This window comes from Hyperoodon ampullatus, assembly GCF_949752795.1.
Source record: "Hyperoodon ampullatus genome assembly, chromosome: 4".
Lineage (NCBI taxonomy): Eukaryota > Metazoa > Chordata > Mammalia > Artiodactyla > Ziphiidae > Hyperoodon > Hyperoodon ampullatus.
In genome coordinates this window covers 70,656,201-70,673,144 of record NC_136917.1, presented here as the reverse complement: position 1 = coordinate 70,673,144, position 16,944 = coordinate 70,656,201, and the positions used below count along the sequence as shown (strand labels likewise).

The following is a 16,944-nucleotide window of genomic DNA, read 5'->3' as shown; positions in this document are numbered from 1 at the left end:
TATGAAGACATATCTGGTTCAAGATGGTAGACTGATTGCAGTGCTTTTTTTTTTCTTTTTTGGCTTCTCACCACAAATCCACTAAAATGATGTTAAAGAAATAAAAAGGGAAACATGGAATAAAACCCACAAAGATGAAGAAAATGAAAGATAGCTCCCATTAGCAAATTAGAGGTTTTGACACATCTCTGCCAAGCAGAGCCAGCCAGAGAAGTGGTAAAGGATGAAAAGGGAAAGAGGCTCACCAAACCTAGACAGTATGCCGAGAAGACAGAGCAGAAGGCACTGGACCTGCCTGCAGAACCCCATAGAAGTTCAGGACTAGTTTCCACTGGCTTCCGGCCAACCTCTTAGTCAGGGAATAGTGCCCTCCAGGCTAAAGTAAGGTGGACAAACACAGCTTTTTCTTAATTAGTCTGCTTACAACTTAGGCTGTTAAGAGTCAAAATGAGAAACACAGTTCAATGCTACTTAAATCTGATTTTAAGTTGTAAAAAACGGCTCCAGTAATTCTGATTTCTCTGGAACAGGGTTCTTTCATTGATTTTGAGCTTCCTGAGGAGCATGGGCCTAAATAGAGCAAAAGTTCTTTCGATCAATCATCCCAGGCTACTGGCTACTTTCTAATTTGCTTAACTTAAATTTCAAAAGGATCCAAATCCTATACCCACTTCCATAAAAAAGATACCACTGTCATACCTAAGTAAATTCTCCAATTGTCCCCCAAAATATCCTTTACAGCAGTTTTCTTTCCTCCACCCAATCAAGGACCACATACTGCAGTTTCATGTCTGAGACCAGGTGTCAGGCTGTACAATTCTCTCCAGGGACTCAGGGTGTATCTACTATCTGTACAAGTAGCTGACTGCTCCTGAAGGGTTGTTATTTTGCTTTGGCCTGTGAGTAAAGGTTAACCAAACCCTCTTCCCCTACTGCATGAGAATCTGACCTTGGGTTAACTCTTTAGTTTTGTTCCTCAAGTTACCTGATAAATGCCAGAGTACCAACAATGCTACCTAGACAATATGGCTCATGGTAAAAATGACCCCTGACTGGTCAACTCAATCTAAACTGGAATAACGACCTGAGAACTACAACTGGGAACCTCATGTTTTTGCCCTTCTCTGAGCGCAGTGACTCCTGTAACTGTATGTCCCTGGTGGGTGGTTGAAAGCCATGTGGACAGAATTGTTACAAGACATTTTCGCACATGTGGGGCATTAGGCTTTTAAGCCAGGGCAACCTCCACACCTGTCCAGTATAGATCTCATCTCCTTTGCACTGAATAAACTGCTACAAAGACACTGAATCAAGAGGAATACCTGATGCTACCCTCCTAGCAAACTATGTTCCTGTCCTATATCCTTCTGAACATATCGAGGTACAATATGTGGTCATTTTATGAGTCTGAATATTAGCTGAATTTTAAAAACTCCCAGTGGACATTGCAGCACCCTTGGTTAATTCCAGCACAATTTAGCATCATTTTACTTATTGTATTACATTACAAAATCAGATAATATTCTCAGTTACCTAAAAAAAAATCATCCATGTTCCTATGAACACCTCAAACCCTTCAAAGGTTTAAAGTAAATAAATAAAGCAAATATTTAAAAGCACAAGGCAACAGTTAACTTAGAACTAATATCAAAATTAATAATAATTTAACCAGCTATTAATAACAATTGGCAAGTCAGTTCACTATGTCCACATTAACTTTTTTTTTTTTTTTTTAAGGATTATTTTTAAAAATTGCCTGGGGGGCTTCCCTGGTGGCGCAGTGGTTGGGAGTCTGCCTGCCGATGCAGGCGACACGGGTTCGTGCCCCGGTCCGGGAAGATCCCACATGCCGCGGAGCGGCTGGGCCCGTGAGCCATGGCCGCTGAGCCTGAGCGTCCAGAGCCTGTGCTCCGCAACGGGAGAGGCCACAACAGTGAGAGGCCCGCGTACCGCAAAAAAAAAAAAAAAAAAAAAAAAAATTACCTGGGGAATCTCATCATTTTTATGTGCTTTATATGTCAGTGTTCTTCTTAATATTTAATTTGAACTTTGCCTTGAAAGATATTGTTTCCTCAATATCACATATTCCTTTCAAGTAAACACTTAATACACGCTACTCTTTTTTTAGCCGACCTTTCACTTCCTAAGCCAGTGTTCCTAAAATGACCTTACAACATTAAGGATCCTCTTATGTATAGAATCCATCACAAACTCTCTACCAACAATTCTTTAAATCAGAGAATGTAGACCACGCAAACAATGGAACATCAAGGGCCCACTGTCACCCTACATGGGAAGGCACTCTCTTCTATACATTCTCTAAATTCTGGAATGATAAATTAGTAACACTGATTTTATGACCTAATCAGAGTTGTCATGTTTCCAAATAGGAATAAATAAAATAGTAATTTTTTTAACCGAAAGATGAAATACATTTTAGATAGTGTCAGAAGAATCAGTGCAATAATATAATAACCCTTTCTTTCTGCTTTGCTATTAAACAAAAGCAGTAAAAGTATCAGGTGAGTAGAAATCAAGACCATTAACATGCTGAATAGTTATAGCATAAAGCTCCTAAATTGCAAGACTATTTCCTTTCCACTGGATTTGTTTTTATTTTGCAAGTGACAAAAAAAAATGTTTTAAGAGTTCAAGTTCAACATTTATATCAGTATCTGGCATGTTTCCCAAGACTTAAATGTATGGCTCTGAAAAAACTCTGTAAACAGCCTAACGATACAAAAATGTTATTACAACCAAAGAAGAAAGAGTTTATACAAACTCCGTGCTAAAATAAATGACACTTTCATGTCATATTAAAAATTCAGTGCCTATCAATCACCCTTTTAAGATTCTTCCATACCCAGAAAGAAGAAAGTCATACATACTTACTTTGTGACAGCTACACTAATGAGAGAAGTTGTTGGAGCTCCTTTCCTTATAAGGGTAAAAAAACAAAACAAAAAAAAGGCAGTTTAATTTGGTGGAAATCATTAATACCTTTTATTTTCAAGCAGAAGTCTTTGTGAGAAAAAGTCTTCTCCAATTAAGCAACTTAGCCTAGTAACTGAAAGAGAACTCTATCCTTCAGCTTGGTGCCTCTGGGACCTAAGGAACTATAAAACTTTTATAAATAGAAAAATGGCACCAAGCAAGTCTGAACTTGCTTGCTGCACTGATCACAGGAACTGTTACATTAACCTCTGCCAATTATGGAAACTGAGTAAAACAGAAATCAATCAACATGAACTTTCATTGGAAGGCTCAGAGGGCTGAGAAAAACTATACAACTAGCCTTTGGTAACATGGTGCCAGATCATTAATCCTCCCAACTATGCCCTTGCTTTCATACAGTCTTTGAATACCTTCAACTGAATACAACACTAAGATCAGTACATATTAGCGGGACAGATACAAAAGGGGCAAAGACAATTCTCCTGGTTTTCCCGATCTAAGTTCCTCCATTGAACATGAAAGCTAAAAACAAGCAACTGTTTTGCCATCTATAAATACTGACATTGTCCCAGCTAGTTTTTACTATCACATATTTTATAGCGATGTAACATTTAATGCATCAATGGTAATATGGCCAAGTGCCTCAGAATCACTTGGGAATTCACTATCAAATTTTACTGAGTTAAAAAAAAGAATCGAATTTTTAAAAGAAGGTTGTGACGTATCACAAGTAACACTTTTTTTCCCTCCTACTTGTTCACTTAGTTTTCTGTTTGTTAGTATAGTATAATAAAGACTATCTGGTTTTCACTCCCAGTTTTCTGGCACACCCTGTATCAACACCCCTTGGAATTTTCCGAGTGATAGAAGTGTCTTTGTTATGCTAATGAGGTGACTAGTGGGCCCGCCCCCAAGATAGCGTCCCCGGATGGGTACTGGTCATTGGTCACCAGAAAGATCAACCATGGGGAGGGGAGGAGGGATGAAGACTTAAGTTCAATCACATGTACAATGATTTACTCAATCATGCCAACGTAATAAAACCCCCATAAAAATTCTGGACACCAAAGCTCAGTGGAGCCTCCTGGTTGGGAAGGCGACGTGTCCTCCCCTCACAGGGAGAGAGCAGGGAAGTTCTGCGTCTGAGACCCTTCTAGACCATGCCCTATATGTATCCTTTAAAATAAAACTGCCATCATTAAATATTGCGCTTTCTTGAGTTTTGTAGGCCATTCTAATGAATTACTGAAACCAATGGTTCACAGGAACCTCCAGATTTGTAGATGGCTGGTCAGAACTACAGATGTCCTGGGGACTGGGAACATCTGCAGCTTGCATCTTAAGTAGGGGCAGTATTGTGGAAGACTGAGCCCTTAAACAGGTGGAGTCTGACACTGAGTCCAGATAGTTTCAGAATTGAATTACCATACACCTGCCTGGGGTGGAAATAACTGGAAGGAACAGGGGACAAGGCTGTGTCAAAAAAAAAGGAGGTCAAAAAATATAAATTTTACCAATGGTAAAATTTGTAATAATTAAAAATCAGCATTTCACAACTACCAGGTGTGACTTAGCTATGTTAATTGAAATAGTAGAAAACATTTCAATACATTTGCAATACTTTCAGTAGTACCTGAAAATAGCTAATTTTACTATCTTAACTACTGGATAAGAAAATGAGCCCTTCTTACCAAAGGCAGGCATTCCCACAGATCATGGCGATGGCATTGTTCCAGCCATACACCGCCACAGGGAAGTTGAACGCAGTTATGATTCCAACCAGGCCTACAGGATTCCACTGTTCAATGAGCGCATGGCCAGGTCCTGAGGACAGGGAAAGCATGCAACATGCTTAAGCACATTAATTTCATGCCTGTCAAGGTAATAAGAACAAAGTCTGCAATCTTTCATTTTCAGAACAAAGGTGCACCAGACCAGGTGGGGACTCCAGATGCCTTGTAGCGGATCACTTTACACAGCTGTGGGATGTTGGGACATTAATTAGCATACAACAAAAGCTGTTATTATTACCACATTATCTTATAAACCATGAGGATATCCATTATGCCTCTGCTCATAGGAACTCGGTGTAGATCAGGGCAGTTTCAGTCCCATCTGGGAGACAAGGAAACTTCAGAGAGTAGATGAGACGTGTCCTAGGTGATGTGATTGCCAAGGGCAGGGCACGGCCACAACACAGGAGTCATGACTCTCAGGGCCGTGTTCTTGACGTTCTGATGAAGCCCTCAGCTAACCTCTCTAAATTCAAAACAAAGTGGCTCCCATACAGGGAAAAAAGTTATAATTATAAAAATGCTGAATGAATGAATTGCACAAATCTTTTCATACATACAGGAAAACTGAAAATACAAATTGAACCATTTGCATTTTATAGACAAACTTTAAAGACACCATAATCCCACAAGGGCCTTATTTTAATCAAAGGCAGCTAGAGCAGTGAAGAGCCAGAGCACGGAGTGTGAAGGTTCACAAAACCTGGTTAAAAGCACTAGGAAGGTCACGCTCCCAGCCATCCACCTTTCTGGCCATGCTCACACTGCTAGCAAAAACAGGGAACCCACCACTTGCTGCACCTCATTCCCAGGCCCTTCCTTAGTCTAGGAACCCTAATCTCCCTGGAGATGATGTGCTGGTACAGCCTCACAGGGCCTCTTCCTGCAGGGCCTGCCTCCTCTTCTCTGCCCCTCCCTTCTTCATCCTCCCCCCAAGTAGGCCAGTGGAGCTCTTATAACATCCCTCCGTAGCTTGCCACACTTTGGTGTCTGGATCAGTACTGGAGCTGCCCTCATGGTAAAGTCCAAACTCCATGAAAAGTCCCTACCCAAGGTTCCCTCTCCACCCATCTCTCCCCCTCACACTGTGCCCTCCAGCAGTGCTGAAGTTAACACAGTTACTAATGGCTAAAGGCAATCGCTATTATGTATCTAATTAAAGACAGCAACTGTACATTTGAAAAGAATCCCCTAACTTCCTACAAGCAGGGAATTTGCCCGATATTCTAAGAAAAAATAGGAAAATACGATTTTTTATTTTTTTTATTTTTATTTTTTTTGCGGTACGCGGGCCTCTCACTGTTGTGGCCTCTCCCATTGTGGAGCACAGGCTCCAGATGCGCAGGCTCAGCGGCCATGGCTCACGGGCCCAGCCGCGGCACGTGGGATCTTCCCGGACTGGGGCACGAACCCGTGTTCCTTGCATCGGCAGGTGGACTCTCAACCACTGCGCCACAACCACCAGGGAAGCCCCGGAAAATACGACTTTAAAAAAAATTTCTTTTCCTGATTATAAATGTAACACAATTCCCATTGTGGAAACTTTGGAAAATATAGAAAAATATAAAGAAGACAATAACAACATCAATAATTCTGCCGTGACAAACAACCAAGTAACAAAGTTACTACTTTGGCAGACTTCCACCCTGGTACTTTTTCTTGTCCTCATCATTAAGTACAAGGTTGGTCCTTGCAGCACAGTTTAACAACCAAAGACTGAAAATACCCTAAATATCCATCTTTTAGGAACTGGCCATCCTTACAACAGACAACCATAAAAAAAGATGAAGGAAGTACCTTATTGGAATAATATGAAACAATTTCTAAGACACATTAAGTAGTAAAAAAAAAAGTAGAGAACAGAACATACAGTTTGCTAATGTTTATGTTCCTAAAAGACACATATTTGCCTGCACGTGAATAAAAGCTCTAAAAAGATACACAAGAAACCAGAAACATTCGATACTTCCATGGAGATACTATGGAGTATCCCGTGGGGAGGACAAAAACTTTTCATCCTTTACCCTTTTATTCCTTTTTAATTTTGTGATATGAATAATTACCTCTTCAAAACAATTAAAATAATTCAAAAATAAGTAAATACAACTTTCCTATAAAATTTGGGGTTGGGGAAAGCAAACTTCATGATTTTTTTAATGCCTGCTAATAGACTGCCAAAATTATTTACTCAACTTTTGTCATATGACTTGACATGTAGGTCATTTCTAATGTTTCCTATTAATAGGACAATGAACATCTTCACACAGGAACCTCAGTCATATTTCAGATTATTTACTTCAATTAGATTCTGGAAACTGGTATTAAGTATTTAAGGCTCTTTGGATAGATATTTTTCCAAATTGTTCCCCAGACAGACTGGTGATCCACATTGCCAAAAGTCCCCATAAAAGAGTGTCTGTCTCACCCATGGACTTGCCAATTAAAAAAAATTTTTTTTTAAGTTTAAGCATTTTAATCTGATGTCTTCATCTGTTTTAATTTGCCTTTCTTAGTAAAGAGATTAAAGTTATTATCATGTCTATGTATTACCTGAAATTCCTTTTTTGCAAACTGTTCACAGCCAGAGAAATTTTTGGAGCTCTCTGTATTAGAGTATGAAACTCTTAAAAATAAATAAAATAAAATAAAAAGTCTCTTAACTGAACTGACTTCATTGCTTACTTTCAGAAGGCAGGATGGGTCCCCCAATCATCCGAGATAAGCCAACAGCATAATCACAAATATCCACGTACTCTTGAACTTCTCCCACACCTTCCACTAAGATCTTCCCCATCTCCAAAGACACCTAAAAATACAAAAGACCAAGCCGCATTTTTCCAATAGAATTCATACTTTAAAGATTAAATTTATGGTGGGGAAATCAAAACATATTTTGTTTCTGTTTTGTGATGCTCATAAACTTCATAAAGTCTGTTCTTATTTTTCTGAAGAATTTTAAAACCCAAGAATTGTCTTCACTTTTTCCTGTCCATCTTGTTAATCTTCCCTCTAAAGAAAAGATTTTTGAAATATATAAATTACTCTTCTTAAAAATCACAACCTTATACACAGGAGGACAAGATAGCCTTATTCCTCACTCAAAGGATTGTATATTTACTACAAAAATACTTTACCAAGCTTCCTAGTACTTGGATCTTCTCCCGCAAGGCATCACCAATCTGTCTCACTACTTCTCCTCGCTTTGGAGCAGGAATCTAAGAAAATAATGGAACTTTAGTGTCTGATTCAAAGTGTAAGCTTGTGTCTATAACACAGTAAGTATTAGATAAATGTGCAATAAGAGAACAAAGTACAAGCACATCAAAGACAACTGTTTTGATCCCATCAAGACTGTGACATGGAAGGCCCCAAAACCCATACCAGAGACCAAAAAAATATCCAGATGATACCTTCTTGGTGAGCCAAGGACTGTGCTAAGTACATAGAGAAATTCAGATTGAACACAACTTTTTGGGATGGCTCCAGAAAGCTCAGAATGCCTTACATACCTGTAACCCTTTATGATTCCCAGAGGTTATCATATGGGTCAAACTGACTGCATGCCCAAACCCTAAATTCAGCTTACTTACAAAGCTGGTACTCAATAATCCATTCAAATAGTACCACTCGCTCACCAAATACTTTCTGAGCACCTACATACTATGTGACAACAGTAGTACTAGGCACCAGGGCTAAAATAAGTGAGGCACTCATGGAGCTAATTATTATTATCTAGCAGCAGTCATCGTGCTTAATAACGGGCGGGGAGAGGCAACAAATAATTACGAAAGGCCACAAGGGCTATAAAGACCAAGGAAATAAAGAGGGTTCTAAGACAGAGAAAACAGCAGGCTTGGAGGATAAATGGGTACATTACTTTACCTAAAAGGCTGTCAGCCCAAATCTCCAAGGTGAGATTTAAGCTGAAACCTAAGGTTGGGAAAAGTCAACCATAGGAATATTCTTCCCAAGGAAAAGAAAAACGTGTAAGAGACCCACGGAAAATAAAAGCCGATCATATATGAGGGGCTGACTGAGAAGGACACTACGCCTACAGCTAGAAGGAGCTTTAGGCGTCTGAATTTTACTCCAGGTGCAATGGGAAGTCTTTAATGGTTTTTAAGAGGCAGAATAAGATGATTCGCTTGAACTTTTCTAAGATCAGTGCCTGATGGGTGTAGAATAAATTGGAGGGGAAAAGAGTAGAAGCAGGGAGACCAACTAAGAACATGTTCTACTAGCCTAGGCAAAAAAATACTGGTGACTGAGACTTTAGAAGCAAGGGAGACAAAAAGTGGATTCAGAATCTATTTTGGAAGTAGAATGGACAGAACACACTAATGGAACAGGTATGGGAAATGAAAGCACTATGGATGACTCCCAGGTCTCTGGCTTGAATAGCTAGGTAAATGGAAGCAGAATTACAGGGATGAAGATAACTCAGAAGAAGCATCAGGAATTTTTTTTGGAGGTGGAGTACAGGTTGGGCCATATTAAGTTTGAGATGTGATGCATGAATGGAGACATACTTTCGCCACCTATGATGTCACCCTTTCTCTCCCTTCCAGCTCTTCCTGATTTATTCCACTTCTCCCTAGAAAGGCAACTAACAGGACCATTCCCACACCCCCAGGCTGCAGCCAGTCCCCCCATGCCCTCCTCACAGAGAGGCCTCCCAGAGCTTGACCGTGAGTTCAGGGCTCTTCTTCGCTCTCTCTCCTTCCCAAATGTACCCCAAATGTCTTAGTATAGCTTTTCTGAAGGGTAGCTTGGTATTCTATTAACATTTAAAATGTTCCCTGCTTTGAATAGGCAGTTCTACTTCTGGAAATTGAGTATATACATAAGTGTGCAAAAGTAGAGGTACAACAGCATTTACTGCAGTGCTGTTTCCAGTAGAGAAAACAGAAACCATCTAAATGTCCATCAGTATACGATTGGGTAATTATGGAATAGCCATAAAATGCAATGCTTGACACTCTCTAAGAATAGATTTATAAGGAAAAACTTTTAAAAGCCATAAAAATAGCGAGATAAGCAAAAGTTTACTTACCATATGCATTAAGTTTGAAGGAATATAAAAGATATTAACAGTTGTAATTTCTGGGAAATGGAATCATAAGAGACTTTCATTCTCCACATTTTGTATGTGGATATTTGCCATTTTTATGATACCTGCACACTTTCAGAAACAGTAAACAAAAATTATAACATTAAATGAAGTAGTACAGATCCTTTGTATTTTCTAAGGCATGGAATGGGTTTAATAATGTTTTGATTAAACTTAGCCCACACATTTATACACTTAGTAAATTGGTTAATTTCAACTCAGAATGGCCAACTCAGTACACATAGCTATTCTAAGCACATTTATTCTATCAGTCTTTCGACCACCACTTACTGCACACGTTCTATGTGCCAGATATTGTGCTAACCCCTGGGATACTAGGGAAACAAGTCAGCTACAATTCATGCCCCCTAGAGCCAATGGTCGAGTGAGGGTGGTAGAAACAAAACAGGAGATTACAATTTCATGTGGTAAGCACCGTGATGGAGCTAGACTGCACAACTGGACGACCTATGAGTGTTAACCTAGCATTACTTGGGGGCAAGGAGGTGGGGAGGAAGGAGGCTTTTTAAAGAAGTTGAGAGTTGAGACCTAAGACCTAAAGCATGACTGGTGTTTACCAGCTGAAGAGGTAGAGAAAGTATGGGGACAGGGAGCATAACATACGCAAAGGCTAAAAGACAAGAGAACACGGTGATTTTGGAAAACTATAAAGACTTCAAAGAGGTAGGAGAGGAAAGTAGGGGCCACACTGCAAAGGACTATGTAAAGGATCCAAAGAGCAGTGGAGAAATCACTAGAGGGTTTTATATGGTGGGGAGAAAAATCACAGTGCTTTTTAAACTACCACTCTAAATGTGGTATAGAAAATGGACTGGAGGGAGAAAAGACTCAGGTAGGAAATGAGGCCAGACAAGAGATGGTGGCTGTCTGGACCACAAAAATAGCAAGAGAGAGAAATATAATTCAAAGTGTTTAAGACTTGGTAATTGATCAAGTCTCAACCCTGGCTACATATTAGAACCACCACCCACGGTTTAAACTACATTCCATCCCAGACCACTCAAACCTGGCTTTTTTCTTTTTCTTTTTCCTCCAGCTTCCAAGATGATTAGTAGGAGCAGCAAGAGATGAGAAGAAAGGCAGGATTAGGTATGAGGTGAGGTATGTGAGGCGGGAGCGGGAAACCAGGAATACAGCCATATTCCCTGTGTGGGCTTGATCAGTCCCAGCGTGACGGGGCATCAATAACCTCAGACCCTCCTGAGATGGGAAATGAGAGTCCTTATCCCTACACACCTCACCGTGAAGTCAGATTTAGAATGAGCATCAAAGGCAGCCATAGGAGGGAACTATGAGCACTGAGGGAAGTATCAGCTGAGCCCTTGGGGAAGTACTACAAAGACACCCACCCATGTTAAAGAGTTACCAAGTATCTGGTATCCTTTTATTCAGCTAGAGAAGGCCCATTCACAGTTCCTGTCATCTCTGGCACTTCCTCACCAGAAATGGAGAGAGAAAATGATGACACACACAGCGGATGGAGAGAGGCAGAAACAGGTGGCATTCAGACTAAATCTAGCTCATGAAAGAAAGCAACAGAGCGAGAAGTCCCAAACAGGTTCCCTGTGGTTAGTTTTAGTTAAGAGAAAGAAATGTTTTTATAACTACCTTTTCATATTTTCATACTTTTTTTTTTTTTAAGGAAAAAGGAAACAAAGTTCCCTTTGAAAAACTCCAGGTTTAACACAAATGAATTAAATGAAACCGTGGTTTGTCCTCACAGGCAAGGCCATCCAGAAAGGTCAGGACCAAGCAGAAGTAGCCCCACATGAGTGAGCATCCAAGAGGAAAAGTGTATATACCAGGAGGGGATCAAGCTTTGGTCTGTTCTTATTTGAGAACCAGCAGCCCTGCTGGCAAGAGTCCAGAGGCACAGTTAGGAAAGGCTCTGCTTCTTCCCTAAACTTTGGACTCAATTGCTTAACTCAAATTCTAACAAGTGGGATTCCCGACCGATTTTACCATCACCCAGGAAAGCCACCTGTTCCCACTTAGCACCCTGACTCTACTGAGAGGTCTAACAAGTAAAAGCAGAAATAGTAAGAACGTTAGGTGCAGAGGCCGGCCCAGTTGAGTAAAGAGCAGGCACCAAGTAAGAACCTGAGTTCAAAAGTAGCAACAACAACAAAGTACAGCACAATATTAAAGAAAGACATCACAATTCCAGCTGCCACCCCCTCGGGCAAAGCCAAGACTAACCTAAAAGCCAGTTCAGGGAAAGAAAAGACCCTGAATTCACACAAATCTTTTTTCAAACAAGATTGTATTTACTGTGGGTAAAGACACACATATAATGGAAGTTTCTGGTCAAAAGTTTCACTAGCATTCAAAATAGCACATGCAAAGAGTGAATCCTAATGCAAATTATGGACTTGTTAATACTAATGTATCCATATTGGCTCACCAATTAACACGTACCACACTAATGCAGGGTATTAATACAGGAAACTTGCAGAAGTGATGGAGAGTAAGGAACTCTATACTTCCTGATCATCCTTCTGTTGAAGGGGTTCAAGCCACCCCAGAATGGGCCAGTCTGGCATGTTCTTTGGCATTATTTTGAGCTAAAGGCAATCAAATCACAGCAGACTCGGAAAAGATTTCCAACTCCTCCTTAACCAACTACAAGAACTTAGAAAGGGGACCTATACCAGGAGCTACCGCCAGAGGTAACTTTTTATATCTGACTTATCTGCATGAGGGAAAACATTTGTTACCAAACACTTGCTCTTCTCACGTTCCTGAGATTTGTCCTCCTCTTCTTTGAAGCCCCAGGCCCCCATCCCTTCCCTTAGATCAGGATGGTATATAAGCCTCAACTGCCTGACTGCCTTTGGGTCTCATATCTTTGTGTCTCCCCCTCATACAAAATTAAAATTTGTTTTTCTCCTGTCAATCTGCTGTATGCTGATTTAATTACTAGAACAGCCAAAGAACCTAGCAGAGAATAAAAAATTTTCCTCCCCTATAGTTTCACCCTAAAACTGCTCTAAAATATAAAGTCTATTAATTAAAAAAAAAAAATACAATTGTCCTTCAGTATCCACAGGAGATTGGTTCCAGGACCCCCACGGATTCCAAAACTTGTGGATGCTCAAGTCCCTTACATAGAGTGGCTGAGAACAGTCAGCACTCAGTATCTGCAGATGTGAGACCCACATAGGTGGAACCGGCTGACTTAAAATAATTTGACACAGCTTTGGTCACAATTCTCTATCCTGCTAAGGTGAACTTTACTTAGCACACTGCTTACTTTTGGAAGTGGTATTTTCTTTGTTCAAGGATATTTTTGATTGGATATAATGGAACCCTGAGCATAACTTACAGCCAGAATTAAAGAGATGTTCTTCCTGCTTTGCACAGAGGCGGTCTCTTGGCTGACAACAACCCTGCATCCAACCCAGGGCTCTCCTGGAGAGTCTGCCCTTCCCCAACTCCCCACAGCAATCGCGGATTCAGGAGAAAAACAAAAAACCACTGAGGCTCAGCAGTCACAAACCCAGCAGCACATGGTTCCAGAAATCAAGCTCACAGGTACGGAGGTTTGCCCCCATCTGCAAGCATTTTAAATGATTAATTCATTTAACCCTTACAATAACTCAAGAGGTAAGCACACCTGGTCTCCCCTTTTTACAAGACAAAGCACACTAAGGTGAAGTAACAAACCCAGGGGCAGAGCTGGGTTAACTGACCGGATATTCCTGCTGCTTCGGGCCTTCAGCTGAAGACCAAAAGGGATATTCAGGGTGGGGGAGGTGAGGCAGGCCTGAGAGATCCAGGCTAGGCCAGTTCTTTACTCTCCCCTCCTCCAGACCTAGGCCCTTATCTAGTGATAGCTCAGCGTGGCCCAGCCCAGCTGCAGTCAAAATCCCTACACCAGCTCACAGAACTCCTGGTGGAGACAGACAAAGAAGGCAGAACCGGCCTCAAAGCCTCATCAGACTGTTGAGGAACTGGAGCCTAGGCCCGGTAAGAGGGGCCACTGCCACCACTGCCCTTTGAACCAGGAATGTCGACCTATTGCTAAGATAACCACCACCCCCGAAAAAACTGGCAGGGAGAGGGAGAAGGGGCATACAGGTATTTTTAGCATAGATATTCCTTTCTCTTTGCTTAACTATAAATTCAAGTAACTTCAGTTGGAGAGTAAAGTGTTCACAGATCAAGTTTATGCCACATTAGTAGAGTTCTATTCCTTTTAAAATTACCGAATTACTGAAGGCCAAATGTGGAAAAGGCACTACGTTAGAACTACAGCAGAGGAGATAGTCGCAGCCCCCAGGAGCTCCTGTTTCAGCAAGGGGGCACTGGCCTGCTCATTAGATGTCTCTTATCTCACCGTCATTACAGTAGGTAATCGTGCCATGGCCTCCATACTTACATCTGCCCAGATTCTCCATGCTTCTCTTGCTTCCTTTACAGTTTCTTCATAGTCAGCCATGCTGGCCTAAATAAAGATTTGGAGGGAGATAAAGGGTAAAGGAAAGGGCAGTGATGATCTTCTAAGAACACAGATTTTTGGAAAAGAATTGTAAAAATCTCTGGTTGACCCTAAGATTTGTGGTTTAAAATGATTTTCACAGCCTACACTTCCAAAAACTTGCTGGCATTCAGTAAGTTATAATCTGTGCTTTTTAAAACCTTGCTCCTCAAAGCGAGGTCCAGGAGCCTCATCTGTGAGCAATACCTGAGGTGTATTAGAAATTCAGGACCTCAGGCTCCAACCCAGATTTAAGAGGTCAAAACATTCATTCTAACAAAAGTCCCCAGGTGATCCAGAAGCATGGCCTTCAATGGACCCCCTCCCGAGTCCTCTCTAGGGTTCACCTTTTCTGGGGCACACACACCCCCATCAAGAGTCTCCCTCAGATATTCTTAAATGTTACATTAAAAAGAAACATTATTCTTTGACTTTGTAAAGTTGTATTGCTCGTCATCACTGGCACAAACTCCCAGTGGGCATTTTGCATTAAAAAAAAAAAAAAAAACCCACTTACCTGTCGGACTCTCGCTATCGGCTCATTGTTAGCAGGACAATAGGTGGTGATAACCTTAAAACAAAAAGATGACCACCATAAATAGAAAATGCAATCCCAAACTGGGGGAGCAGATGAAATGGGGAAAGAAAAAAAGGGAAAAAAAAGACTAAGACACAATATTCAAACTCAGAACCTTCACATTAACTTGTTACAAATAAGCGACTCTACAGAGCTCTTTCATTTTGACCCGAACATTCAGAACAACCTTTTCTGCAAAACCCCCCTTCACCATTCTAAATATTAGGTATTTAAACAAAAGCCTAAATGTAATCCATTATTTTGCCTCTTTTCCCATTAACAACAGACCAAAGTTACAAGTTTAACTTATTCCCTCTCTCCCTTACTCTGCCCACCCTCTGGTAGGGGGTGAAATGGCCAAAGCTAGACAACCATGGGAAAGGCCTGTGTCCACACAAACGGGAGAGGTCAATTATAAAGAAAAAACCCAGGTGTAGCTTTAAAAAAGGCTTTCAGGAGAGGGTATTTATCCATGAATCTAATGATTGGATACCACAGGGAAAACAGGCTGAAACCACCAATGGGGGAGGGGGGATTTGGGGAACAATTAAAACCACCTGCATCCCCTACTGTCACAGATAACTAAAAGTTGTGTTTACTCTAACAAAACAGGTTCATTCAACAAACTATCAGAATGTTACATAACATTTTCTTATAAAAGCTTTCTTTTGTATGCAGTTCTCAAAAAAATCTAGATGATAATAACCTAACCTTTCCATCCTACTCTATAAAACATTTTATTGAACATTAACTGGGTGTCAAGCACGGTGTCAGGCTCCGGAAATAGAGAAACGCTGAAAACCCAGCCCTCAAGGAAGCTCAGAGCCCAATGAAAACATGATAGGATTTCAGCAAGTCCGAGCTTGCATTCCAAAGGATTTCAGAAAAGAAGACAAGATAAAACTATACTGTAGGGCTTCCCTGGTGGCGCAGTGGTTGCGGGTCCACCTGCCGATGCAGGGGACTCGGGTTCGTGCCCCGGTCCGGGAGGATCCCACGTGCCGCGGAGCGGCTGGGCCCGTGAGCCGTGGCCGCTGGGCCTGCGCGTCCGGAGCCTGTGCTCCGCAACGGGAGAGGCCACAACAGTGAGAGGCCCGCGTACCGCAAAAAAAAACAAAAACAAAAACAAAAAACTATACTGTAAAACATTACCTGTGGCGCACCTCACATGTGAGGAGCCACAGTCAAGCACAAAATTCCGATAATTTCCACCGCTAAGCGTGTGGCATTTCTCACTCTGGCATTTCGAACTCTGCCGGCACGGTTTCAAGTATGCGTGGGAACTTCAACCCCAGCCAGCTTCAAAATGAACTCGATTCTCCATAACATACGCGACCTAAAATCTAAGGGCATTTTTAAGACATTCTACGTGAGGAAACTTTTACTGTGGACTTCAAAACTTCCCACCCAGTACAACCGCTGACAGCGGCCGTGCCTGTCCGGCCTCCTGGGGCGAAGTGAGGCCGCAGAGATTGCCCGGGACGCCCGCATACCTCTCCCCGGCCTCCCCAGCTTCCATTATACACGCCCTCGTTTTCCTCGCGGAGCCCCAGCTCCTTGAGCCAAGCATACTGGGGCTGATTGATGAGCAGAGTGGACATGAAGGCGGCAGGCCTGTTCAAAGGTCCCGTGAGCTTGCTCTTCCTTGCGACGTACACGCAGAGCCCACAAGGAACGCGCCACATACTGAACCAGGGAGGCGCACTGCGCCTGCGTTCCGAGGAGCAGCTGAAATAGGGCCCCGCCCCCCACCCGGAGGAATCCATTGGGCAGGTCCGGTCCCGCCCACAGGGTCCGCCCCCTCCCTCGGCATCTCCCTGCCTATTTGGATCTTCCGCAAGAGCCCGGAGCTGTAACGCGGAGCTTAACCCCGGCCTGAAACAGTGGGGCTGGGAGGAAGTGAACGGGCTACTGCCATCTGGTGAAAGAGACTGGGAACAGCGGCACCAGCTAGAAATTTTTTTTCCGCAAAATATTAGCTCTACAATACAGTAAGTTAGAGCAGGCC

The 16,944-nt window shown here is 41.9% G+C and overlaps 1 protein-coding gene across 1 annotated transcript in view; it reads right to left on the bottom strand.

Moving 5' to 3' along the window:
• The window catches only part of ALDH7A1 (aldehyde dehydrogenase 7 family member A1), a gene marked incomplete at its 5' end in the record, with an annotated part of 36,421 nt that extends 19,800 nt beyond the window's left edge, over positions 1-16,621 (bottom strand). The window contains 7 exons of the mRNA XM_079703926.1: positions 2,893-2,937; positions 4,647-4,779; positions 7,431-7,554; positions 7,883-7,963; positions 14,261-14,326; positions 14,877-14,930; positions 16,430-16,621. Of these exons, the coding sequence (XP_079560052.1) occupies positions 2,893-2,937; positions 4,647-4,779; positions 7,431-7,554; positions 7,883-7,963; positions 14,261-14,326; positions 14,877-14,930; positions 16,430-16,621 (695 nt within the window). The remainder of the gene's footprint in view (positions 1-2,892; positions 2,938-4,646; positions 4,780-7,430; positions 7,555-7,882; positions 7,964-14,260; positions 14,327-14,876; positions 14,931-16,429) is intronic.
• Between the last annotated feature and the right edge of the window lie 323 nt (positions 16,622-16,944).